Source organism: Erythrolamprus reginae, chromosome 2 (assembly GCF_031021105.1).
Source record: "Erythrolamprus reginae isolate rEryReg1 chromosome 2, rEryReg1.hap1, whole genome shotgun sequence".
Classification (NCBI taxonomy): Eukaryota; Metazoa; Chordata; class Lepidosauria; order Squamata; family Dipsadidae; genus Erythrolamprus; species Erythrolamprus reginae.
This window is the reverse complement of record NC_091951.1, coordinates 80,348,852-80,376,633: the sequence shown is the minus strand read 5'-3', so window position 1 is coordinate 80,376,633 and position 27,782 is coordinate 80,348,852. Positions and strand designations below refer to the sequence as shown.

Below are 27,782 nucleotides of genomic sequence, written 5' to 3'. Positions count from 1 at the left end.
AGGATATCCCTTTTGTGTTCATTGAAACAGGCCTAGATTTCACACTAAATACATTTAGAAACTATATTATTAACTATATGTATAATATGTACTGTGTTAGAGTGTCATTTTGTATCATTTTGGTTGGTGGTGTGCCCCAGGATTTTGTAAATGTAAAAAATGTGCCGCGGTTCAAAAAAGGTTGAAAATCACTGCTTTAGATAACCTGGTCCCAAGCCATGAAGGGCTTTAAAAGTGACAGCCAATATCTTGAATTGCACCAGGAAGCAAATGGACAACTGTTGTGAGTGTTCCCTGTCACCCTCCGGAAATGTCACATTCAGAGGAAGAAGACACAGTAGATTTAATGTAGCCTGATTTAAGAGAAGTGGGAGACAGCAGTGGAGATGACAGCAGTTAGACGTTAGCATGGGAAATAGTTCTTCAGAGAAGGGGAAGTAGAGGTCAGTCCATGATTGGATGCAAGATTTAGGAGATTAGAGAAAAAAGGGGGGGAGACGTTTGGAAAAAAGTTTTGAATCAGCTAATTTAGAATGTGTAAATTAATTGACACATCACATCCTGAATATGCCAGAAGAGAAGGATGCTTTCATGCAAACTGCATTAAAAAAATCGATGTCTGTCGTCGCTCCGGAGAAGTAAGCTTTTGATATTTCATGATAAAACTGTGTGAAATTAGCTTTAACCTGACCCAGAGATAAGGAGATGCTAGAAGCATTTCATCTGCTCATTAGAGAGAAGTGAGATCGGAATGTGCTTAGCATGACGTATGTGCTTAGCATGACGTATTGTAACCTTGACGATTTTCCAGTGTGGAAGAGAAATAAAGACCTGTTATTTGACAATCCAAGCCTTGAAAAGAGTTTTTGGAGCAGCTGAGCTGGATAAGAACAGCAACCAATGCAATTCCCACAAGAGAGGTGATACATGTGCACAGTGAGATCTGCACAAAACCGTGTGGGCCGCTGCATTTGGCACCAACTGGACCTTCCGAATGCTTTTCAGGAGCAGCCCCATGGACAGCATTTTGCAATAGTAAAGACTAAAGGGGACTAGGGCATGAGTGATCATGAATACGGATTGTTATCCAGGAAACGGCATAACTGCCTGTAGCTACACAAAGGACTTTCTGGCCGTGACTGCCACCTGTTCTTTGAGCAGGAGTTGGTAGTCTAGGAGAACCCCCAGATTATACACAGGGTCTGTTTAGGGCAGTGCCACCCCATCCAAAACCAAAGGTAGCAATTCTCCATGGCCGAAAGAACCCAAATGTGTCTTTGCAAGGATTCTGTTTCAACCCATTGCTCCCCATCCAGCCCCTAACAGCCTTTCCAAGCACTGCGAAAGGGAGGTCACGCCATCACTTTACTCACCACCGCCTAAAAAATACGGCTAAGTATCATCAGCATATAAATGACATTTCAGTCACCCAACGGCTTTTTCTCAATTATTTGTTATGCCACCCCCAGGAAGAAGTAAACATTCCATGCCCCCCCCCAACTCTCCGCCGGGACGATTGTTTACAATATTCAGTATTTTTGCTGAAAAAACTCAAGCGGCTTATCAGCGTGATTGGGGTAGTGTGTTTAAGTGACGCCTTAATTTATTTGGCTTCATGCTGTCCGCTGCCAACATTTTAGACCACAGAAAACATACTGAGCTTTCCTCGTCTCCTACCATAGTCACAATGAAGCCAAGTGCTACATACACTTCATCATATTTCCTCGTCTTAGCTTTCGGAGACTTGCGTTTGTCTCATTACCTCCATCTCTCCTTTTCTTTTCAACCCTGTTAAATATTTTTTCCATGGTGCCTTTTAAGGGTTTCTTTTCTGCACTTCATATCTCCTGCTCTGTGCTGTGCTGTTGCTTGGTGCCAAAAACCCCTACTCCCTGCGGCAAAAAAAAGCACCTTCCCCAGGATCCCACGTCTTCCTCCGGCATCGCTCCATACCTCCCCAGGGGCCCGCCCTACTATTTGAGAAACATTGATATAGATGAAAGGGAGTGGAGAAAAAACTGACCCCTTTGGTACCCAGCAAAGTAGTGGGTGAGGGCTGGAGCTCTCGCTTCCTAATAACACCGACTGAAAGTGGCCAGAGGAAGTGAACCAGAATAGCACAGAACCCCCCCACTCCCAATTCCCAAAGCCATTCGAGAAGGATACCATGGTTGATGGTATCGAAAGCTGTCAAAGTGACAAGTAGAGCAAGGATGTATGCACTACCCCCATCCCATTCCCACCATCAAATGACTAATGCTGACCCATATCCAGGCTTGAATCTTGACTGGTAGGGGTGCAGATCTGTTTCATTCAGAAACCTCTTGAGCTGCTGTGCAATCACCTTCTCAATAACCTCCAAAAAGGGAAGACTGGAGACAGGTCAGAAATTATCCAACAGCGGAATCCAGTGATGGCTTCTTGAAAAGAGAATGGGCCACAGGTTCTTTAAAGTGTGGAGGCACTCCTGTAGGGAAGCATTAATCACCACCAATGTCCACCCACCTGTCACCTTCTGGGAAGCTTTTGCAAGTCATGAGTGACATGGGTCTAAAACAGATACTTATGCGCATACTCTAGGATCATATCCACTTCCTCAGGAACAACAGGATCAAATCGTTCCCAGATAACAGGGAAAGAACATGCCCCAGGGGCCTTCATCGGACCAGCAATCACGCCAGCATCTAACTGGGAACAAAGTCGAGAGATTTTGTCTTCCAGAAAATCCGCAAGTTCCTCAGTGTGCGCCCTTTCAGGTGGACCTCAGTCTCCTCCTTCCCCAGGAGGAGATGGTTCACCTTCAGTTCTTTAGAAACTCATTGCCATCAGATTGTGATTTGACCATGACAGGGGGAACAAAGACAAGTCCAATTCCAGGTCGCATAGGCACTGCTCCAACACCACCATCAAATCTGAATACATAACCAGTACTCTTGGTCGGGCCCTGATTAACCTGGGAGAGGCCCATAGAAGTCAGTTTCCACAAAATCCTGTGCTACCTCTGACCCCACCCCAGGGATGGCACTTTGAAGTCCCCGAAAAGCCTGTGGAACTCCACGGCCAGCCCTGCAGTGAGATCCAAGAGCCTGCATAGGGAAGGTGCCATACAGCAGAGAGCTCATACAGCAGCAACAATCCCACCTGATCCCTTAAGCCCAACCTAAGAAAAAGGGTCTCACAGCCAGGTACGTGTGGAGGCTGCCAGATTCTCTGGTAACAACAGTCACACTCTCCCCCCAGCCCAGAAGTTTAGATTGGTGCCATGTTCAATAACCTACTGGGCACATTTCTAAGAGAGGAACACCTCCATCTGTGCCCATCCAAATCTGTTATACAAACCAGATCTTAAGCTATTGTAATATTCATGAGGGAATATGCCCAAGTGTCTTCTCATATCTGAAATTTCTAGTTTAAATGATTTCATGCAATTTATAAAGTGACATTGCAGGTGTTTAACTGCAACAGTCTAGTTACCAATATCAATATATTAGTGGTCATTTATAGCCTAATATTAAACTTGCTTCCTCTAAAGAAATTAAAGTAGCAGCCTAATTTCTCTCACTGCTAAGTCATTTAACGTATTAGAGGACAATGGCAAATTATACATCCAGCACGGTTGCAACTGACTTTATTTACAATGTTTGGCCATATATTTTAAACACCACTCTGGGCTGCTTAAAACAATAAAATCAAGTGACTAAAAATTATAAACCATAAAACCATAAACTCAAAAAACTTTTTAAAGGTTTTCTAATTCTAGTCCAATTATCTAATCACTGTCACACAGGGTTTATGTTTAAAGATAAGCTTCTTGCCAATTAGAAGTGGCTAATCTTTATGAAATGACAAAAATTTTGAATCTATCAGATTTTTCCAGAATCATACTCTCTTGTGGCTTATAAATGATCAGAGCTACATCCAATTCTTAGTCTTCAAAGAGCAGGTACTATGTATCTTCTTAGTATCTCTGGTTATTTTATGATTTTAGCCAGTAAATATTCTCCAAACATGTTCAATTTTATCTTCTCTAAACTAGCCCTTCATTAGAATATATCAATTTAATACCTTGTCCCCATTTCTCTTATTACAGCTTACATTCCCAAACTATTCCCAACATATTTTTTGTTATTCTTCTTAAATGTATTCATTCCATTATTTGGTTAAAGATTGCAACTCGGGGCTTTTTGCTTGGATATGTTTTTAAAAAGAAAGGTTATTTGGGGAATAGGATATACTCTTTACCAATTTGCTTCCTGCCTTCTCCATTACTGCGACTATTTCATTGTAATCATTTTATGAGTGAATACGATACGCCAAAAATATATGAAATGTGCTATTTAAAACACATGGGAACTCCAGCTTTAAAGCTTTAAATATAAAATTTTATGGCAGATCAATCCAAAATTAATTCTCAAGTTATGCATTAATTGCTATTCTGCATTATAATATTATGAAATTCTGTAGCTTTCTTGAAAGATTTTTATATGCAATTAACAGCAAAGCACAGTTCATATTCATGAAGCGTAAGATATAATAGCAGCATTTTATTGTTATGAAATGTTTTAATTAAAAAAAATCCAAATTCAGGGATACAAGATTATATATATTATGACAGTAAATCCACAGAGTTATTTTCAACTTCCTTGATGTCAATGAAGCCAGTTCATCTACATATACATAGAATTGCAAAAGTTTTATGTCATAAATAACCAGATTTAGTATTACTATGCTGATTTTAAAAAGAGCTCTGATAACTGAATACTAATCAGAGTATTACATACTTTTAGTAAATGCAGAAGTTGATGGCAAACGTTAACTTGATTGATAACGATAAACAACCATCTTGGCTGCATCTATTTCATGGAAACAGATGACACAACAAAATGCAACTTACTAATAAGTCCTCTCTGGACAAATTATTTTATTCATTTCAAAACAAACTGCATCTACTGCTTATTCTAACTTAAGGTATGTAACCAAAAATCCAGGATATTTGATGAAGTAACTAAAGTTGACTTTAAAGCAATAGAAAGGTTTTATACAAAACATTCACGTATATACATAACAGCTGTTTTAAAGAAAGAAGTGGTTTGAATGTCCTTCTATACTTTACATTAAAAATTATCCCTTCCCTCTTTCACATATGGTTCAGGCAAACATTCAAATTACATAAATTAGACTTTTAAATTGATAATCTTAACTACATGTGAACTACAAAATGTAAAACTTAAGAAGTGCCAACAAACAAGGTCATTCAAGTACAATATATGTTAAAAATATATATATTTATTTCAAACTTCAGGTGCTTTATCTGATACAGACCATTCATGATTTAAATAAACATGAAAACATCTGAGATAAGAAACAAGAAATGTTTAGAGACTAGAAATACTTAATTCACTTTTTCTAAAGTCCGCAAGAATTTTTTTTTAAAAGACATTTCTGCATTGTTCAATTCTGTTTGGGAAATGGCCTTGAAGAATCACAACTGATATTCCAATTATTGGATGAAGATGAAGAATGGTCCATATCCATGTTCTGACTATAAGCAGTCAGAAAGCAAGTTCCACTTTCCTGCTTTTCACTGGCAGATGTAGGGTATGTTGTTCCCAAAAATGTCTGGTGAGTGAGAACGTTAAAATGACTGAATTGATGAGGCACGCTTAATTGTCTATTGTACATCTGAAAGCTGAGAGGAATTTGTTCATCTGAATTAGGTCTCTCCCCTTCAGCACAGCAGGTAGTTGAAACAGGAGTAACTGGCTGTATATCTGGCATGTCAATTTTAAAAGTCTCTTCTGTCAGAGAGTAATGTTGTTCTTCAGAAGGCAGCAGTGCATTACTTTGAGAGTTTTGACTACAGTCTGTTCCATGTGGTCCTTTGGTCTCTGTCTGTAAATCTTGCAAATGGGAATCACAGTGTGAGGCATCATTGCAAACTTCTATTTGTGATGCTTCATCCTCTGAATCCAGAGACATGTCCTCCTCATCCTTTTCATCGTTTTCTATAAGAGCTACATTAAGAAGAGAAAAATCCTACTCTATTGAAATGGAAAGTTTATCTAAAAATACTATGCACTACTCACACCGTTTTAGGCTTCAGGTCTCAAAGTCGCATATCATTTAAGGGTGGTCTTCTGTCATTTTTGTTCACTTACTCAACACACACATAACCCTCTTGTGAACGTCCGGATATTCCGATGCTAAAAGCTTCTGCTTCATGCTTACTGTTGGGAAACCCCAACATCCAGCTCCAAAGGATTTAATGTCAAAACAGCATCTAAAGTTATACAGTAGGTCAGAATTTTGTATGAAAATTACCCATCACAATCACTGACTCTCAAACACACTGCTTGTTTTCTACACTTCAGCTCTGTCATCTTTATTCTAACCCTTTTACATTTCATGGAGTTTCTTGAATACCCTATCAGGCCAATTTCATACTAAGATGGTGTACAACACTCCAACTCTCTTTCTTACTTTTACAATGTGTTCTACAGTTTAGAAATATTACATTATTCACTTATACTGAAGCACGTATATACTATTTCAAGTAATTTCAAGTAATCATTTCAAATAATCTAACTAGCTACATGTGAGATAAATTAAACTATATTATTACCTGTTTGTTTGTCATCATCGGTGGGAGAAGGCAGGCTTTCTTCAGTAACTGAGTTGTGGCAGCCAACTAGAGTTTTGAAGTTGTGCATAAAGGAACTGACAGTAGTAACCACTATTCCATTATCAGCATAACTTGCAAAGGTTGACACATTCTTTTCTAAGCAAAGAGAGGGGAAATGTTCATTATAACAACAGGTTTCTGAAGATGTGTGTGCGTGTGTAAATAAATAAATGTATATTTGTAAATAAATAAGTTTGTGTATGTATGTTTTTGTAGGTTTTCATCAGTATAGGTATGTAGGTCTTGGCGTATTCAGGTCCTTTCCCATGTAAGATTGATAGAATCCTGGCGACATTTCAACATGATCCCACTCATCATCTTCAGGCTGGTGTTTTTGGCTTTGTGCCCTAGCATGAAGCCAAAAATATATATTTATATCTATATATTTAAATCATAATTATTTTCTACCTGTCAGAAAGACCACATGTCTCTGCTGAATATTCTGATATTGAAGTTTTATGAGGCACTCTAATTCTGGAGTCGTTCGTGTTTGAGAATCGCAGCTATGGTATGCCAGAATCTCAACCATGTGTTTCTTTTGATATGCACTCAGAAGTGCTAGCAAGTTCATGGCATCTTTATTTGTTCTGTTGGAAGAAAAACAATGTATGATCTGCATTTATATAATATAAGCTTTGTAAACAAAATTACGAAGTCAATTTCTAATTTTCTACAGAAAAAGTAAAAATTAAGACCATAGACATTGTTTAAAACAAATGCAGGGAATTATATGAAAGTGTGGTTTTGAAGTGTATAAAATAACAAGTTTGCCTTTTTACTTTAGGAAGGGTTTTAAAAATGAAAATAGAAAACAATGTTCTCACAATATTTGGGAAATGGTAGGAAAAAAGAACTTTAACGAAGAAAAAGAATGATGGATATAGCTACTACCAGACCAATTACAAATTATCTTTATTTTTAATACTGTAATTCTTGCATACCTAATACATACCTTACAAGCTCCTTTAATTTTTTCTGTATTTTACAGTGGATTTTCCATTGCCACTTTTCATCTGGAGTGCTCAACTCTCCAAGGAACTTCAGAAACTCATTAAGTTTATCTAATTTTGAAAACAGAATGCAAACCCTAACTTAGGTTTCATAAAACAGGAATTAGCTAAATTTGAACAAGAAACACCAGCACAATACTTGCATGTCGCTAGAACAACTCCAGGAGAAAATTATTGACTTCAAATAAGAATCATGATAGGAAACATGACTTTCACTTGGAAATGTTAATCTTAATTTTTAAAAATCAATTAAATTTATGAGTCTCCCCATTATGTTAGGGTTAGTTGTGAGGTTTACTGTATCAGTAAGCTAATTTTGTAAACATGACAAATAAATTCAAAAAGCAAATGAAGTATTAAAAATTATAACCAAATTGTTTTTATTAGATGTTTTATGCAAATTAATTTCCCCTGTAAAAATATTTTATTAGAATATAGCAATTGTTTAAAAGTTACTCAAATTTATTTAACTGGCAAATTTCAATTTTCTATATTAAGTTTCAAGTACACAGAAACATTTTATCCCTTTGTGGAAGATACTAATAATAAAGTATTTTTTAAAAGATTAATAAATTCCCAATTATTTGTTTTCTTCTTTCTCTGTTCCCCTGCATCCACTTTTCATGCTAAATTTTCATAACAGCATAGCATTACCAGCATTAGCACTAATAAAAACTGTGATTAATATAAATCAGTATGTGATGGATTGATCTGAGCATGAGTCTCTAATAACTTCTATAGTTTTACTGATCTACATTTAAGTACAAGACTGCAGTTAATTACAGGTTGTCCTGTATTTGTTTAAGGACTGTTAAAAGTTACAACAGCACTGGAAAAGTGACCATCACACCATTCTCACAGTCATAGGATCACAATTCAGATAATTAGCAATTGGACCACATATATGATGGTTGCAGCATCCTGTGGTGGCAATTTGCAATCTTTCCAGGAGGTTTCTGACAAGCAAAGTCAATGGGAAGAACAGAATTCACTTAATGATTATGGTAAAAATGCTTATAAAACCGAATCAAGTCATGTGATAACTCAATAACAACCACAAATTCCTGTCCCAATTTTGATTGTCGGTTAAGAATAAGTAAAAGATGAACCCAAGGAATCAGGGACATTTCAACTGAGCAACAATAAAGTGGAAATGTCTGTATTGAGGACATTTATTTCTTACTTCTGAACAGCACTTCCACATGAACTATTTTACAAAAATTTCAATTGCTGAACAGTATTTTCTCTATCAGTGGAGATCTTTAAAGTAATGTAAGGATTTTTTGCCCAAAAGAACATAATTTTACGGCATTATTTTATAACAAAATTCTCAAAGGGTTAGAATAAAGAGCCCTTAAATCTATTAGGAACATAAAATAACTTCTAGAGTCTGCCCTAAGTTTTAGTGAACATGAGCCTTACCAACACTGACAGATTCTGGGTTGAGAACAGATTCATCAGATACAATGAAGCCACCAGAAACAAACAAATCATTGTAAGTACGATTTTTCACATCATCCAAACTTTCAACACCAGCAAAACTGACACATGGGAGTCTCTTCAAAGATACTAAACATGGTATCTATTTAAAGAAAGCAAATGGAAAGAATTAGATACTGGTACAATGAAATAAATTAGTTAAAATTAGACACTCCATTAACAATAGTTTTATTTATATTAATGTCATGCATGGCTTTACTCATCTCCTTACAATTTTAAGATTAACAAAGTGTGTGCATTAAACAGAAAAAAAATGATCTTCACATGTGCCATTTCCTGCTTTTATCCTCACCCAACCATTTCTGCCCTGGACAATTTAGGCTTTGTATTTTTGCGGTGGGAGGGAGGGGAGGAGGGAGAAACCCAACACTTTCAGGCCATACAAATTGCCTCAAATCAGCTGTTGTTGACATAGAACCTTTAAGCATAATATATTTTACACATTATGAAAACCACTGCAGTGTGCTTAAGTACATTTCATTTACCTTATGAATTAGATGAGCAATATCTTCATTTTGAATAATTACAAGCAATTTATCCAGCTTGGCTCTTCTTCTCAAGAACTGCTCAGGATGGCACTCTGTATTACCTAATTTAGTAAGATATTCCTAAACCAAGTATAGAAAATTAAAGTAATACAATAAATATTAAACTTAAAAGGAACAATTACAGAGATAAACATTCAAAAATAAAACTAAACAAAGTTAGCTGTAATGCAGTATTTTTTCACCAATCTTGCTTAACCACACACCCTTTGACAAATCTGTTTTAATTTAATTTATTAGATTTGTGAGCCGCCCAATTCCTATTGGACTCTGGGAAGCATATAATAATAATAATAATTTATTAGATTTGTATGCCGGCCCTCTCCGAAGTCTCGGGGCGGCTCACAACAATAATAAAAACATTATAGTAAAACAAATCTAATATTAAAAAAGCATATAAAACCCTATCATATTTAAAAACCAAATAACACATTCATACCAAACATAAAACAAAATATAAAAAAGCCTGGGGGAAAGGTGTCTCAGCTCCTCCAGGCCTGGCGGTATAGATGGGTCTTCAGTATTTTATGAAAGACAAGGAGGGTGGGGGCAGTTCTAATCTCCGGGGGGAGTTGATTCCAGAGGGCCAGGGCCGCCACAGAGAAGGCTCTTCCCCTAGGGCCCGCCAAATGGCATTGTTTAGTCGACGGGACCCGGAGAAGGCCAACTCTGTGGGACCTTATCGGTCGCTGGGAGTCGTGCGGTAGCAGGCGGTTCCAGAGGTACTCTGGTCCAATGCCATATAGGGCTTTAAAGGTCATAACCAACACTTTGAATTGTGACCAGAAATTGATCGGCAGCCAATGCAATCCACGGAGTGTTGTAGAAACGTGGGCGAATCTTGGAAGCCCCACAATGGCTCTCGCGGCTGCTTTCTGCACGATCTGATGTTTCCAAACACTTTTCAAAGGTAGCCCCATGTAGAGAGCGTTGCAGTAATCGAACCTCGAGGTGATGAGGGCATGAGCGACTGTGAGTAATGACTCCCTGTCCAAATAGGGCTGCAACTGGTGCACCAGGCGAACCTGGGCAAACATTTTCAAATAGGTGCTTGGACTCTTTTTCAAACGCCCCCCTCGCCTTAGCCGAAAGATGATGTTCCAATGTCAGCTGTGGATCGAGGAGGACGCCCAAGTTGCGAAATCTCTCTGAGGGGGGTCATTAGTTCCCCCACCCCCAGGATAATGGATGGACAGATGGAATTGTCCTTGGGAGGCAAGACCCACAGTCACTCCGTCTTGTCTGGGTTGAGTTTGAGTTTGTTGACACCCATCCAGGCCCCAACAGCCTCCAGGCACTGGCACATCACTTCCACTGCTTCGTTGACTGGACATGGGGTGGAGATGTATAACTGGGTATCATCGGCGTATTGATGATACCTCACCCCATGCCCTTGGATGATCTCACCCAGCGGTTTCATGTAGATATTGAATAGCAGGGGGGAGAGGACCGACCCCTGAGGCACCCCACAAGGGAGAAACCTAGAGGTCGAACTCTGACCCCCCACTAACACTGACTGCGACCGACCAGAGAGGTAGGAGAACCACTGGAGAACAGTGCCTCCCACTCCCAACCCCTCCAGACGGCACAGAAGGATACCATGGTCGATGGTATCGAAAGCCGCTGAGAGGTCAAGAAGCACCAAGACAGAGGACAAGCCCCTGTCCCGGGCCCGCCAGAGATCATCCATCAACGCAACCAAAGCAGTTTCCATGCTGTAGCCGGGCTTGAATCCAGACTGTGAGGACCTAGATAATCGGCTTCTTCCAAGGACCGCTGGAGTTGGAGGGCCACCACCTTCTCAACAACTTTCCCCATAAAGGGAAGGTTGGAGACTGGACGGTAGTTATTAAGCACGGCTGGGTCCAGGGAAGGATTCTTGAGGAGGGGGCGCACAAGTGCCTCCTTATAAAGGGCCGGAAAGGACCCCCTCCCCAAGGAGGCGTTGACAATCTCCTGGACCCAGCTCCGTGTCACCTCTCGGCTGGCTGAAACCAACCAAGGACATGGATCCAGTAGACAGGTGGCGGAACTCACAGCTCCAATGGCCTTGTCCACTTCATCAGGTGTCACCAAGTCAAACTCCCCCCAGACAGATGGACAAAGATGTTTAGCCCCAGTCACCTCGACTGACTCATTGTCAGCCGATACTGCTATGCAATTGGAGTCGAGGTCCGCCCGGATCCGATAGTAGCTTTAATACACTATTCTCTCTGTACATTATTTTAAACTAAATTTTCCAGCCTATTACATGCCTTGCAGCATGAAAGGTAATGATACGAAACAGTTCATATGTTGGACAGTGATTAGGGAGCCCAGTTTTATAAATCTTCCTTCAATCAGAGAAATTAACTCACTCACTCCCTCTCTCTCTCTCTCTCTCTGTGTCTCTGTGTGTGTGTGTGTGTGTGTTTGACCATTGCTCACTCTTAGGGTCACCCTTCCTCAGAGACTCGCTGCTATGAGAATAAAATGGAGAACCTTAAATTCTTTGGAGAAAGTATGGATAAAATTCTAACAAATGCCACATTAAAATAAGGCACATGCATAGAGCGTCAACAAAATACCCCTTCATTATTTAAAACATCTGTACAGAAAGACACATTTTTAAACTTCCTATTTGCTTTAATTACTATATACCTATTATATTTTATTGAAATAATGGGAATTCTAAAATCTATGTGGCCGATGCTTTTTAGTTTATTTGTTTCCCTTGTGTTATTCTCATCTCAGCAAAGTATCAATTTGCAGATCTCCTGTCAATTTTTAAAATACAGTAGTACCTCGTGATACGAACCCCTTGTCATACGAACTTTTCAAGATACGAACCCGGGGTTCAGAAAATTTTTGCCTCTCCTTACAAACTTTTTTTGCCTTACGAACCTGCCGCCCGAACGCCTAACCCAGAAGTTCGGCAAAAGTTCGGGTTCGGTGTTCAGGTTCGTAAGGCCGCCGAGATGCCGCCCGGCTGTCGTCTTTTGAAACATCCGGGGGGCTTCTCGGCATTCTCCTGAACGCCGAACCCGGAAGTTCGGCAAAAGTTCGGGTTTGGGAGGCCGCTGAGAAGCCCTGCCGTCCGGCTGTCACCTTGCCAGAAGAGCCACAGAGCTGTCGGCCGGGCAGGAGGCTCAAACAGAGGTGGAGAATCCCAATAGGGAATTCCATGGGCGGAGCTTTGACGTCATGGAGACGTCCCTCCTGGAGTCCACATTTCGGCGGGCCAGGAAGGACGTCTTCATGACGTCAAAGCTCCGCCTATGGAATTCCCTATTGGGATTCCTCACCTCCGTTTGAGCCTCCTGCCCGGCCGACAGCTCCGCGGCTCTTCTGGCAAGGTGACAGCCGGGCGGCGGGGCTTCTCGGCGGCTTCCCGAACCCAAACCCAAACTTTTGCCGAACTTCCGGGTTCAGCATTTGGGAGAATGCTGAGAAGCACCCGGCTGTTTCAAAAAGTGACAGCCAGGCGGTAGCGCCCAGTGGAGCGCCGTTTTTGCAATTTTATTTTTTTTGCTTGCATGCATTAATTGAATTTACATTGTTTCCTATGGGAAACATTGTTTCGTCTTATGAACTTTTCACCTTACGAACCTCCTCCCGGAACCAATTAAGTTCGTAAGACGAGGTATTACTGTATATGGAAAAAAATAACTATTAGCTGTAAGCATCACTTCATTAAAATACTCATGCAAAAACATAAATCTGGCTTACCCACGTACAATTCCTACAATTTTCTGAAAAATTGGGATTGGACGGCATAGAAGTCAAATTAAATAAATAAATAACTGACATACATTCACGTACAAAGCTTACCTTTATTTCTTTGCAAAGCAAACTTTCTTGTTCTTCATGAATGTAGAATTTCACTGTATTTTTTCGTACATCTTCAATAATTTTAAAAATGCTGTCAAACACTTCAGGTCTTAACTGGCTAATAAAACCAGCTAGGGCAGGTTTTTTTGTAGCATCTATTTTATCTACAGGCTTTGATATCTTCTCTGATTTTGGCAGACAATCTACAGGAGATCCTTTTGATTCAGCTGTTAACTTTTCCTCTATGTTAGCATTCACCGGCTTGTGTTCTTTTTCTTGTTCTTTTTCTATATCCAAAACCACGGACTGATTCTGCTCATTAATGGCTGCATCTCCCTCTACACTGCCACATGGTGGCTCTGAAGGGTATTCTTCAAAATCATTTGAGGAAGACACAGGCTCCTCCAGGGGCAAATTCAATCCAGTGCTGGTAACAGAGTTATCAGCTGGTCCAGTCCTTTCAGTAAGTGATGCATTCCGGACACCATATGAACATGACGTAGCAACACTGTTGAGCTTTTCACTTAGTCTTTCTACGTATTTATGGACAGCAATATCTGATGCTTCTAAACATATGAATTCAGAAAGTTTCTTAATCCTTTCCTGGGCTGAAAAGACAGGTTTTGATATTCCACTGACATACACAATGTTCTTCTGCTGCAAAGTTTCCTGAATCTTGTTGGTAAAGATGTTATATTCTTCTAATATGGCTGTTTCTATTATTCCACTTACTGAATGTTTACTTGACACATAATTATTTGTTTCATATTCAAATTGTTCTTCAGATTTCACCTCTTGACCTGTGTGTATTTCATCTTCTATTCTTTCTTTTGGTAGATCTGAGAAGGCACAGTATGCAAATTCATAGTCAGAACTTCTTTGTCTGTTTATAATGCGAGGATCTTGTTCACAAGCATCCTTTGGTACTGAATAAGCAAACAATTTATCTGGAGACTTCAAGCCTATACAAGAAAAGTAGGTAAATTACCTCTAAAGATATTGAAAATATGATTGAATTATTGTCAACATTAATGTATTGTGAGTGTCACTTTAATTGATAAATATTGTAAAAACCATTCTTATAAACATATTTCAATATATTGATGTTGAGATATAACCAACAGCATGTTGACTTGCAGTGTAGTTTCTGGATTACAGATTTTTCACATAAAATATTGCAGACATGTTTTTGGCTCACCAGCCAAATCTACAAAAGTCCTCCGAAAGACGCGGCATATAAATCCAATCAATCAATCAATCAATCAAAAAGTGATCACTGCTATTAATGCCACTAAATAATATGCATTCAGCAGTGATACATTCCGGAGAGGCAGCAGTATCAATGCTTTCTCTACTAAAACCACTCTATGAAATATCAGAGCTTGCATTTGCGGAAACTAGCCTGTTTGTGCCGAAACAGCAAACCAGTCCAGCCAGCCACAGACCAGTAGAAATGAAGTTGAAGTCTTCAATGAACATAAGAACATAAGAAGACCCATGCTAAATCAGGCCAAAGCCCATCAAGTCCAGCATTCTGCGTCACACAGTGGCCCACCAATTGTCCTTGGAGATCTTGAGCAGAAAGAGAAGACAAAACCCTCCCTTTCCCTTGACCCACAACAAACGATACTCAAGGGAATCCTGCCTGCCTCAACCAACATAGAGGGGGCACATGGATATCCGTTTCAATAATCACCGTTACACTTGGCATCCATGAATCTGTCTAATCCTGCCTTGATTAGAGATCCCTGGAGATTGGAGAACGTGGTGGATTTGTGAGTGTGGGGACAAGGACTTGAATTTTCAACTGGTGGTAAAACCCAGGGGACTTCAGATTCAGGTTTCACCCAGATGTACCAACATGGCTCTAATAATAAATTGGGACTTTAAAGAATACTTTGACTCAGACTCTGATTTAATTTTGTATGCTATTTGGAACCCTGATATTAACCAGAATCTCTCTTTAAAAAAAAAAATCACCTAGCTACCCTGAATCTCTGGGGCACTGTTTGATATATTGAGCCCCAGTGCTGACCCAACAATGGGCAAGGTAAAGACTCTGGGAAGATGGAGGAAAAGAAGCAAGCCAATACAAGACGGATAACAGATCATGTGTTCAATTAAGATCATCTACTTGCCTTCCCAAGCCATGGTGGAAGCTGAGAGGGAGTGCTAATTGGGGGCTCGGTGCAAACAGCCAACCCCTGAGTGCTTCTCTCAGCCACAGCGAGCCTCTCAAGGGGCAGCCAGAGGCTTGGAAACCACAGGAGCCGCACCTGGGAGTGGGAGCAGCTTTGGCCCACGAGTGGAGGCAACTGAAGCTTACAGCAATCGGACATTCCAAAGATGAAGGGCCCCAACCACCATTGTGGAGCCAAGGAATTTATTCAGTCCCCATGCTCTTCAAAGAGAAGAAAGACCTAGGGGGTGGGTTAGTCTGTAGGTGGACTTCCAGGGGAACAACACCATGTGCATCCAAAATACATACCTTCTCCCACATGAAAAATTTGTTGAACCATCTAGCCAAAGGCAAAGCGTTTACGAAACTACATCTGAGAGAGGTATATTACTGAATATACATATGGAAGGGGGACAAGTGGAAAACAGCTTTCAACTGCCCTCTGAGGAGCTTCCAATTCAAAGTCATGCCATTTGGACTCCAAGGGCCCCATACAGTCTTTATGCGACATATAAATGAGGTGCTTAACCCCCTATTGTACAAGGGAGTGCTTGTTTATTTAGATGGCATTCTCATCCTTAGTGAGGCCCTGAAAGAACACATAAAGCTGAGGCGACAAGTCCTAGAAAACCTTCTGGCCGTCAAACTATATGCAAAGCTGTCAAAGTGTGAATTCCACAAAACCTCATCAGACTACTTGGGATACCACTTTTCTAGCAAAGGAATAGAACTGGACCCAGGAAGAGTGAAAGCGGTCCTGAACTGGCAACCCACACACACCTGCAAGCAACTGCAAAGCTTTGGGGAGTTGCACACTTCTATTGACAATTCATCGTACTGTTTGCAGAGGTGGTGTTGCCACTAACCAAACCAAACTTCTGAAGACAGGGATGTCACCAACAAAACCCAAGCCCAACCAGCCCATTGGGTGGACAATGGAATTGCCAAAAACTGGATTTTTGAAAATTTCAAAAAACTGGAATGACTCTTCGCCTAAAGGCCCTTTCTGCAACACCCTGACCCAGAATAGCATTCTCCCTCCCCCTCCCAGATCTCTGTATGGCTCCCACCCTTATGTTTTGAAGGTCCATGAAAATTTGGCTGTTCTCCTGTGTGTATGTTTGTGGGTGGGTGGGTGGGTGGGTGGGTGGGTAGATGTGTGTGTGTGTGTGTGTGTGTGTGTGTGTGTGTGTGTGTGTGTGTGTATAAACTTAAACATAATGTATTTCCAGCAGCCAGTACAGGTAACCCTCAGCAAATGACCCTCAACATGACAAAAGTAGTTTAAGTTAGTGCAAAAGTGATGTATAAACAGATACAAGCATCCAGACAAAACATTGCAAACTTCACATATATACAAATAATGGCACAATGAATCTGGGCTGCCAGTAAGTGATCAGTTAAGTTGGATTAATGGCAGATAACGTAAAAGAAAATGTTATCCTAGAGCAGGGGTGTCAAACTGGATTTCTTCGAGGGCCATATCAGAATTGTAGTTCTCCTCTGTGAGCCACTCAGAGCAGGAGGAGATGGAACGGACACCTCATGCAGTACTTTGCTGGTTCTTTGCTATTTCCAAGCCGGTCCTGCAGATTGGGCCTTGAGTCTGACACCCCTGTCCTAGAGTGTGGGTGCTATCAATAAAACAACTCTAAGCTTGGAATCATTACAAATTAAACATAAATGTCTAATACAGTAAGACTCTTATGAACATCTACACTTAAAGCACTATGCACAACTAAAAACAGAATACTGTATATGAAAAGTTATTGTAGAGAAGGCATCCCCAATCTCAGGGCTGAAAATCAGTACTGGTCTGTGGTCTGTTGGGAACTAGGACTCAGAAGTGTTGGGAGAGTGCATGAAGCTACATTTGCACATGCACATAACCCATCCCCTCCCTCCTGCCACCACTGGCACTGCCCGTCCATCAAGCCACTATTGCAAAGCTCAAAAATATGCAAAGAAAAGCAATAAACAAAATCAAATCTGATTGTTATAACAACTCTTATTCAAGTAAGACTACAGCATTTTTAGAGCAGAAGTAGAAAGAAATGGTTAATGTCTATATGAGGATCAAAATAAAATTATCTCCCTTCTTCATAAACTTGTAACTTGTGCAAGTAATTCTCACTTAACATTGATGACTTAGCGACAATTTCTTACAGTCAGTTATGCACAAACCAATGGTTACATTATCAAATTTTGAAGATTTGGTAATCAGCTCACGTTTACCGATGCCAGCAGCAACATGAGGTCACATGACCACAATTTTCAGTATTTTTTGCTAGTTTCCTGAGTTTATTTCTGGTTTCCAGCAAAAAGTGTCCATTAAGTATAATATATTTGTTTAATGACAATGGTGTTCACTTAACAGTTGCCTTAAAAAGATCATAAAATCAGGGAGGGACATGTGGTGACTTCCTTCCAAACATAATTCCAGTTTACATTACAGTTGTAAGTCAGATAAATTACAGTTTCGGGTCAGATAAAAGGAAGTATTTCTTTATTCAAGCATAATCAAACTGCAATTCACTATCACAGTTGGTGAAGGTTATCAATGTAAGGGAGATCTAAACATATTAATATAGTGTCAGTCTATTGGCCACTAATCTTGAAGAATGCTATCTCCAGGAACATTGGTAGCATAATTTAAATATCAGATGCAATTGCTTTCTTTTCCTTGCTTGAGAGGCTCTTTAAATACACTGTTTGGCCACTGTGTGACTGACTGATTAAAGAAAGCAGCTCTGATGGGGGGGGAGGGGGATTTCTATAGCTTATGTCTGAACTTTAGAAGGGAAATAAATTAAGGTCAATGTGATATGAAATTGGAAAAAATCCACAAAATGTTGTTGCTAAAAATATGGTTTTAAATGAATTATATATTTATATTATGTCAGCATAATATATGTAATTTAATTTATTTGAGACTCTAGAAAAGAGTGCAGAGAACAACAAAAAGGAATGAAGGCTAATATATATATCAAGAACAGTTGTTGAAATTGTGTATGCCTAGTTTAATGAAAAGAAAGACTAGGAGTGACATAAGTCTTCCAATATCTCAGGGGTTGCCATAAAAAGAGGAAGTCAACATATTCTCCAAAACACATGAAGGCAGAACAAGAAACAATGGATGGAAACTAATCAAGGAGAGAACCAACATAGAACTCTGCCCCGAGTCCACTGGAGTAGGGTGGCCTATAAATAAATAAACAACAAGCTAAGGGGGAATTTCCTGATCAATTGATCAGCTCAACGACTTGCCTCCAGAAGTTGTGAATTGAAGTTTTTAGAAGAGATTGGACAACCATCTGTCTGAAATTGTATATGGTTTCCTATAAAGGGGGCTGGACTAGAAGACCTCCAAGGTCCCTTTAATTCTGTTATTCTATTATTATGCAATTATTTTTGATACTTTTATACTTTATGGTTAACATGAACTAATACACAGAAAGAAAAATGACTTTTGCAAATTTTCAAGATTTAATAGAATGTTCAAATTTTTAATAAAATTAAAGGATCCCTTAAATTACATGCTAGCTAATTAGTACAAGCTCTAATTATGATAGTAATTATAGTAAAAACCAAATTCTAGTGTTGAGGATGAATACAAATTTAAAATATTCAAATAAACATTTAAATAAAAAATATATTTCCAAATGCCGCAAATATATGAATGTAAATGAGAAAGTACTGTTACTTCAGCTAAGTAAAAACTGCTTCTTCTTCAAAAGCAAACATCTATATTTTACTTCTTCCCATATTATGACTAAAAACATAGGGGCTTTCTTTTTGTAAATAGAATGTTTGCCAAGTGACAGTAATGAACTGCAAAGTATTTATTTACCAATGCAATAAAAGGAGGAGTCACAGTGACTTAGTGATTACGACACTGGGCTTGTCAGCTGGAAAGACCAAGCACCATGTGATGGGCTGAGCTCCCATCCTGGCCCCTGCTCCTGCTAACCTAGCAATTCAAAAGCAGGCCAATGCGAGCAGATAAGTAGGTACCTCTTTGATGGGAAGGTAACAGCATTCCGTGACATCATGCTGGCTATATGACCCCGGAAATATCTTTGGTAACACACACACACACACACACCAGTCAGCAAATGACATGGGGAGAAAAGTCTGCAGGGAATCCTTTACCTCAATAAGAAACAGGTCAGTCTACCATCTGGGTTTGCAGGATTATTTGTTTGTTTGTTTGTTTGTTTGTTTGTGGAAAAGGAATCCTAAATCTGAGTATTTCATTGGCAGTTCTGTGTTAGCAAAAACTTCAGAAGAGAAGGATTTAGGGGTAGTGATTTCTGACAGTCTCAAAATGGGTGAACAGTGTGGTCGGGCGGTAGGAAAGGCAAGTAGGATGCTTGGCTGCATAGCTAGGGGTATAACAAGCAGGAAGAGGGAGATTGTGATCCCCTTATATAGAGCGCTGGTGAGACCACATTTGGAGTACTGTGTTCAGTTCTGGAGACCTCACCTACAAAAAGATATTGACAAAATTGAACGGGTCCAAAGACGGGCTACAAGAATGGTGGAAGGTCTTAAGTATAAAACGTATCAGGAAAGACTGAATGAACTCAATCTGTATAGTCTGGAAGACAGAAGGAAAAGGGGGGACATGATCGAAACATTTAAATATGTTAAAGGGTTAAATAGGGTTCAGGAGGGAAGTGTTTTTAACAGGAAAGTGAACACAAGAACAAGGGGACACAATCTGAAGTTAGTTGGGGGAAAGATCAAAGGCAACATGAGAAAGTGTTATTTTACTGAAAGAGTAGTGGATCCTTGGAACAAACTTCCAGCAGACGTGGTTGGGAAATCCACAGTAACTGAATTTAAACATGCCTGGGATAAACATATATCCATCCTAAGATAAAATACAGGAAATAGTAAAAGGGCAGACTAGATGGACCAAGAGGTCTTTTTCTGCCGTCAGTCTTCTATGTTTGTTTGATTTGATTTATATGCCGCCCCTCTCCGAAGACTCGGGGCGGCTTAAGAAGATTTCTAAAGCTCTATCCTGATGCAAATATTAGAAGCAATTCTACAAAACTAAACAGGCGAGAACCTGAAGTATTTATTTTACAATTTATAATGTATTAACGTATCCTCTATCTATATGTACTATGGAACATTTGCATATTCTATTCTAATTTCTATTCTAAAACCCTTTGCAATCCCCATATAATCTCCAAAAACTATACAATTACAAAAATGGGACTACTGCAACTCCTACAATGAAGAAATATGCCACAAGTGCAAGAATAAGCATGGGTATTTTAAGCGGACTGCATTTCTCAAGTTTCAAATTCCAAATATACTTGCTTCAGTGGATTAATTTCCCCAATTATATGTAAAACTGGTTGGTTGGTTTTCAGTCTTCCAAAAAAATTAATGCTGAGAACAGGCTTCTTTTTCAGTTATCTGGATAGCAATGGACACATGCAGTAAAGACCATCCTTCTCACCTGTTTGGTTATCTCCATGCTTTTTCAGATGATCCTCAGGAACTCTTCCTACCCCTCCTGAGGGAGAGCAGCAGTTAGCAAGTTTAGAGTTTCTCAATATATATAAAATGCATCCTTTCATAATTTTTTGTTCTCTAAACCAATTTAAATAATTAGATTATGTCAGAGAATATAAAAGTAATGTTATTAAATTCAAATATCTTTGGATCTCATGGAATTATCTTTTCATTAAGATTTTAATTCCAGAATTTTTTCTATAAACACTGCAAGAACCAGCAGGCTAGAAATTCCTGTATTAATCATTTCTGAGCTACCCAAACATGCTACTGCTGCTTCCACACCTATATTACTTCAATAATTTCACATTCTTCATTGAAAAGATAGTTTTCATTTAGTCCATAAAATATGGAAATTATCACTAAAAGCAAGTAGATCCAGAAATAGCACAATACAGTGCTTTCAAGTTTCATCTCTTAGTAGCAATATAGTGTTTTAATAGAAAACTGGGCTTCAAATGAATTAATGTGATGCAGCAATTTTTAAAAAGGCATCCTGTTGAACAAATTGCATTAAAAAGAACCCTTGAGAAATTAGCCTTAGAAGAATTCCTATAGCTTTTCTTTACATAAACTTGTATAACCATGATTTTACATAGGTCTGGAAATATTTAAAAAAAAAAAGTTAAAATGAGCAATGAGAGAAATCTCATTTTTAAACATTTTAGAGCCAAAGGTTTCTATTGGCAATCTGAATTCAATATAGTGTTTACAACATAATTGAAACAGAATTTATCTATAAATGTTCTGCCAAGTTCTCCCATTAATCTTAAATAAGTATATTGCTATGATGTGTAGTGATCACAAAAAGTACTTAGTAACCTGCAAACTAAATGCAGTCAATTAAGCCATTATATTCAAAAATCTATGAAAAATTGTCCAACCAGTAGTAGAAATATTTGTTCAATTTTATTCTAAAGGAAAATTATTAAAGCATGCTAGTCTTTAACTTGTCACATAATCCAGTTTTTTTTCTTTTACTGTGGAATAGAACCACCACACCCCTAGAAACTATGTAACTTTTTTTCATTTTTTACAACTTATGTTACTAGTTGCATATACAGTGTTCCCTCGATTTTCGCGGGGGATTTGTTCCGAGACCGCCCGCAAAAGTCGAATTTCTGCGAAGTAGAGATACGGAAGTAAATACACTATTTTTGGCTATGAACAGTATCCCAAGCCTTCCCTTAACACTTTAAACCCCTAAATTGCAATTTCCCATTCTCTTAGCAACCATTTAGATTATTACTCACCATGTTTATTTATTAAAGTTTATTAAAAAAAATATTTATTAAAGGCAGATGAAAGTTTGGCGATGACATATGACGTCATCGGGCAGGAAAAACCGTGGTATAGGGAAAAAACCCGCAAAGTATTTTTTAATTAATATTTTTGAAAAACCGTGGTATAGACTTTTCGCGAAGTTCGAACCCGCGAAAATCGAGGGAACACTGTATACTTATGATAGTTTGTTACTTATAACTCCATGTTATGTTACAGCTTACCATTTCTATTGCAAGAAAATAAACACCAAAATACAATCATTAACCTCCAAACTATAGGTTAAGTCCAACATAAATAGATATTCATTTATTTAAGATATTTAGATTGTTGCCTATTCACACAGAGACTCAAGGCGTCATACAAGAATATAAAAACATCAGCTAAAAACAATAAAATGAATAAAAGAATCATATATAATAACCTCCCACCCCAGCCACAAAACATATGATGCTCCATCCCACTCTGCGTTCCCCAGGCCCTTTCACAGAACCAGGTCTTCAGCACCTTCCAAACGTGTGTTAGAGTGGTGGGGGGGGGGGCATTCTAATCCCTGGGGTAATGATGTTCCAGAGAGGGAACCACCATAGAGAAGGCCCTTCTGGGTCCCACCAGGTATATCTCCCTGGGGATGGGACCTGCAACATTCCTTGCCTCGTCGCTCTGGTGAGTCAAGTAGATGTGACTGGCAAGAAATTATCTCTCAGATGACCTGGTCCCAAACCCAAACCATGAAGAGTTTTAAAGGTGACGACCAGAACCTTGAATTGCACCTGGAAGCAAATCAATAGCCAAGTAGCTCCTGCAGGAAAGGTGATACAAGTGCACAACGAGATTTGCACAAAACCAAGTGGGCCACTGCATTTTTTACCAACTGGAGCTTCTGGGTGCTCTTCAAGGGCAGCCCCATGTAAAGTGCATTGCAATAGTCAAGACAGGAAGTTACTAGGACATGAGTAGGCATTATTGGTCCAGGAAAGGGTATAACTGGCAAACAACCCGCAGTTACGCAAAGGCCCTCCTGGCCACAACCGCCACCTGGTCTTTGAGCAGGAATTGCGAGTCCAGGAGAACCCCCAGATTATGCACAATGCCATCCCATGCAAGACCAAAGGTGGCAATTCTTCATGGGCCAAAGAACCCCAAACGCAGAACCACTCAGTCTTGCCAGGGTTTAGTTTCAACCCATTGCTCCTCATCCAGCCCCTAACAGCCTCTAGGCACTGTGAAAGGGAGGACATGGGATCGCTTAATGCATCACGGGCCGAGACATACAGCTGAGTATCATCAGCATATTGATGATACCTCAATCCGCAAATTGCTCAGTGCGCGCCTTCAGGCGGACCTCAATCTCCTTTCCTAGGAGGAGGCTGCTCACCTTAGGGTGAGGGTTGTTAGGTGATTATTTGCAGGGGGGGACAACTCTAAAGAAATTCATTGACACAAGACTGTGATCTGATCATGACAAGGAGACCAAGGAAAAGTTCACCAATTCTAGGTCACATAGGCACTGCAACAAAAACACCAAATCGGGTGTACGAGTCTTCGGAGAGGGGCTGCATACAAATCTATGTAATAATAATAATAATAATAATAATAATAATAATAATAATAATAATAATAATAATAATAATAATAATAAAAATCCTATTTGGGCCCTGGATGACCTGGGATAGGCCCATGGAAGTCATGGTTTACATAAAATCTCATGGATGGCAGGTTGAAGTCCTCCAGAACTATAAGCCTGGGGAATTCCACTACCAGCCCTGCAGTGAGATACAAGTGCCTGGGTAGAGAAACTGCCATGCAACAAGGAGGCTGGTACACCAGCAACAATCCCACCTGATCCTTTGAGCCCAACCTAAGAAAAAGGATCTTACAGCCAGGCACTTGTGGAGCCATGCCCCTGGAGACTGCTCAAGATTCCTGCTTTCATACAACAAAAGGACAGATTCATAGCTTGAGTCTCTTCCTCAGTTATAGAATTCCATTGTTCTATCTCAACTGAATGCTGCAGAGCCCCTTAGCTAAATTAAAAATAGTATATTTAAAAACATGTCTCCAAGAACCAAAAATATAAGCAGAGGAACAGAAGTGGACATCAGCTTATTGTAAACTGTCATGAAGTAGATGAATTAAAAAGAAGTAAAAATATGTTATTAAAAACATTGCATATCCTCTGTAATATTTATAACTGGATATCTAAAAGATACAAATATTTGAATTTCATACTTATCTTATTACTCACCTGTGATGGGAATAAGTTTCCAATGTATTTCAGTTGCCTCAGAATTATTTGAGTTGGAACGCTGTCTGTGATAATTCTGTTCAAGGGGTGTGCTAGGACAGGGACTAACACAACCATCAAAGCTACTTATGCTTCCTGTGCTTGTTTCCTAAATAAATACATAGTATTTCAATTGTTAATTACCTGGTGCTATGTATATTAATGTAACATATGGTAAGTGCAAGTGTCCATGTGCATCTATGAGAGTATGCATTTATACAGAGACGTACACATATTAGCACTGTTAATTTTAAGCATTTAACTATACAGCCTTTAGAAATTAAAACATTTTTGTTCTATATTAATTTAAATCATGAATTAAGCACTAATATGATATCCCTATCTGTATTTACTGTGACTCTTATTTTTAGAATATTCAAGTACAACAATTTGAATTAACCTATTTACTCATACACAAGTCACTTTCAGACAGAAAAGAAAAGCAATTGTCAAGTTTCCGCCTGGTGATACTGTCAGCAATACTTTTTGAAAGTAATTTATTATATAAGATATATTTCAGCTAGAAATATTATTTTGTTTTAGCTGGAAGGAAGCTATTCTAGAAGAAGTAACTCTTCCCATGGTCCCAAGTTCAATTTTATCTCTTGATCTCTTCCAATGACGGAATGATTTTGTTTTCTATATTACTGACTGAACAGCCAACATAAACCAGTCATAAAAGTACAAGTTTAAAAAAAGTCACATTCAACTCTCAAATTGCCAGTACATGACAAACATAACTAAGCAGATAACAAGCCCTAGTGAAATATTTGCTTGTGCCTATTTTGTTACCTTCTCTATGGATGTTCACTATTTTAAATCTATTTCTGACAAATACTCTCATGCACTGAGCATTCAAGCCATAATGGAACTTCAATGGTCACAATACAGCAAGTGCTTTATACTGAGTTATATTATTGATTTTCATACATGACTGGCAATGAATCACCAGGATTTTTGACAAATATCTTCCATAGACCTGCCTAAACTTATCTATCTACAATTTAGAGCAGGAATTCTGCTCTAATGTCCCATTTCTGCATATGTCTGGTTTCCCTTCATTACCTAAATTTACCTACAAATGCCTCCATTTCAAACACTGAAAAGTTCTTTTTCCAATTTGGAAATTCTCCAGCTTGTCAGAATAAAGCCAGTCCATTATTTTAGCAGTCAGGTTTTCTATTCTACCTGAGTCTCAAATGGTAGGAAGAAAAAATAATAAGGAACTGCCACTTAAAGTGACCTCATTTTGCCAATGAAAAAGAAGTTTCCACCAAAAAGGAATAACATTTTTTTTAATGTTCCTAGGCACCAATACTGAAATAGTAACAAAAGACTCGGTGGCACAGTAACTACAATGCCATATGGACAGCCAGTCTGATGTAATGGTTAAGGCAGCAGACTAGAAAATGGGAGCCCATGATGAGATCTAGTCTGGCCTTAGGTACAAACTCAGCTGAATGACTTTGGGCCTGTAACTCTCTTTTAGCCCTAGAAATCAGGCAGTGGCAATCAATTCTGAAACATTGTCAAGAAAACTGTAAATGACTTGTCCAGACAGTGCTAAAAATCAACAGACTCGAAGACAAACATATACACGTAGAGAAAAAAAGGTATGATATTAATTTTTCTTCAGAATCAAGTTAGATTTTCCCACTGAAAATGGCATTAACAAGTACAATTATTCAATATAGCAAAAGTTTCATAATACCCAATTATCTTTAGCTTTGCTAATCTGATCTGTCCTCTGATTTTGTTAAATTGCAACAGATTTGTCAAACAGAAACATTCTTACTTTTAACGGCAGTATATGATCTGGATCTGTTTCAATAGTGGAGGCTTCAAGAGAATTGGGCAAACATTTTGCACTTTTTTCTAGAATGACTGGGCTTTGGGGATCCTTGAACTGAGTATTTTCATGTGTAGTGTTAGGAAGGTCGGGTTCTTCCTTGATCTTTGGTGGAATGGGATTGTAGTCAACCGTTGGCTTTGAACAATTTTCTAGTGAAGGCTGATTAATCAAACGTGCTGTTTGAAAATCCGTATGAGTAAGCACTTCCGAAAGTAATTTCAAAACAACAGGCATGTCAGTAGTTGAAGCCTCAGCAACATTCTGTTGTCTCAAATCAGTATCATGCCCACCAAGATCAGCTATCATCGAAAGAAGTGATTCTGATGTTCTGTCTAGAATTCCATTGGGGTAGGGGCAGAAATATACAGGAAAGAAAACCACAAATATTATGTTAAAACCTTTTAGCTATCCATTCATCAATCAATGGATATGATACATACAAGGAAACACATTTCTAATATTCTACATTTTGAGCCTAGTGAAAAAAGTGTTCAATGGCAAAAACAGATGTGCCCTTTGTATAAAATATCAGCAATTACATTTATACTGATCCTCAAGCCCAACAACCTGTTGGGTATTTTTAATGAATAGTTAAGCCTGAAAGATCTGACCTGAGTACAGTGGTACCTCTACTTACGAACTTAATTCATTCCGTGACCAGGTTCTTAAGTAGAAGAGTTTGTAAGAAGAAGTAATTTTTCTCATAGGAATCAATGTAAAAGCAAATAATGTGTGTAATTGGGAAACCACAGGGAGAGTGGAGGCCATGTTTCCTCCCAGGAGATTCCTAGAAAGGTCCCACGGAAGCTTCTCCCCGCCTTTTCTGGCCCTGTTTCCTCCCAGGAGATTCCTAGAAAGGCCCCACAGAGGCATCCCCCTGACTTTTCCGGCCCTGTTTCCTCCCAGGAGATTACTAGAGAGGCCCCACAGAGGCTTCTTCCTGCCTTTTCCGGTTACAGGTTTGTAAGTAGAAAATGGTTCTTGAGCAGAGGCCAAAAAATCTTGAAAACAGTTTTTCTCTAGAAAAGTTCGCAAGTAGAGACATTCTTAGGTAGAGGTACCACTGTGTTGCCTAAGAAAAGACCACCAGGAAATCTCACATTT

General features: G+C 39.0%; 1 protein-coding gene across 7 annotated transcripts in view; it reads right to left on the bottom strand.

Moving 5' to 3' along the window:
• The window catches only part of TASOR (transcription activation suppressor), an 87,594-nt gene that overhangs the window by 12,357 nt on the left and 47,455 nt on the right, over positions 1–27,782 (bottom strand). Inside the window, exons 15-24 of one of the 7 annotated variants that reach the window (XM_070738488.1) lie at positions 26,622–27,010; positions 24,788–24,935; positions 21,203–21,259; positions 13,548–14,509; positions 9,678–9,800; positions 9,115–9,274; positions 7,635–7,743; positions 7,091–7,269; positions 6,623–6,778; positions 4,543–6,280 (exon numbers count right to left, since the gene is read on the bottom strand). In XM_070738488.1, the coding sequence (XP_070594589.1) occupies positions 6,225–6,280; positions 6,623–6,778; positions 7,091–7,269; positions 7,635–7,743; positions 9,115–9,274; positions 9,678–9,800; positions 13,548–14,509; positions 21,203–21,259; positions 24,788–24,935; positions 26,622–27,010 (2,339 nt within the window). In that variant the 3' untranslated portion in view covers positions 4,543–6,224. Of the gene's footprint in view, positions 1–4,542; positions 6,281–6,622; positions 6,779–7,090; positions 7,270–7,634; positions 7,744–9,114; positions 9,275–9,677; positions 9,801–13,547; positions 14,510–21,202; positions 21,260–24,787; positions 24,936–26,621; positions 27,011–27,782 lie in introns of those variants that run through there. The other 6 variants (XM_070738483.1, XM_070738485.1, XM_070738487.1 and 3 more) reach the window with 6 other exon arrangements.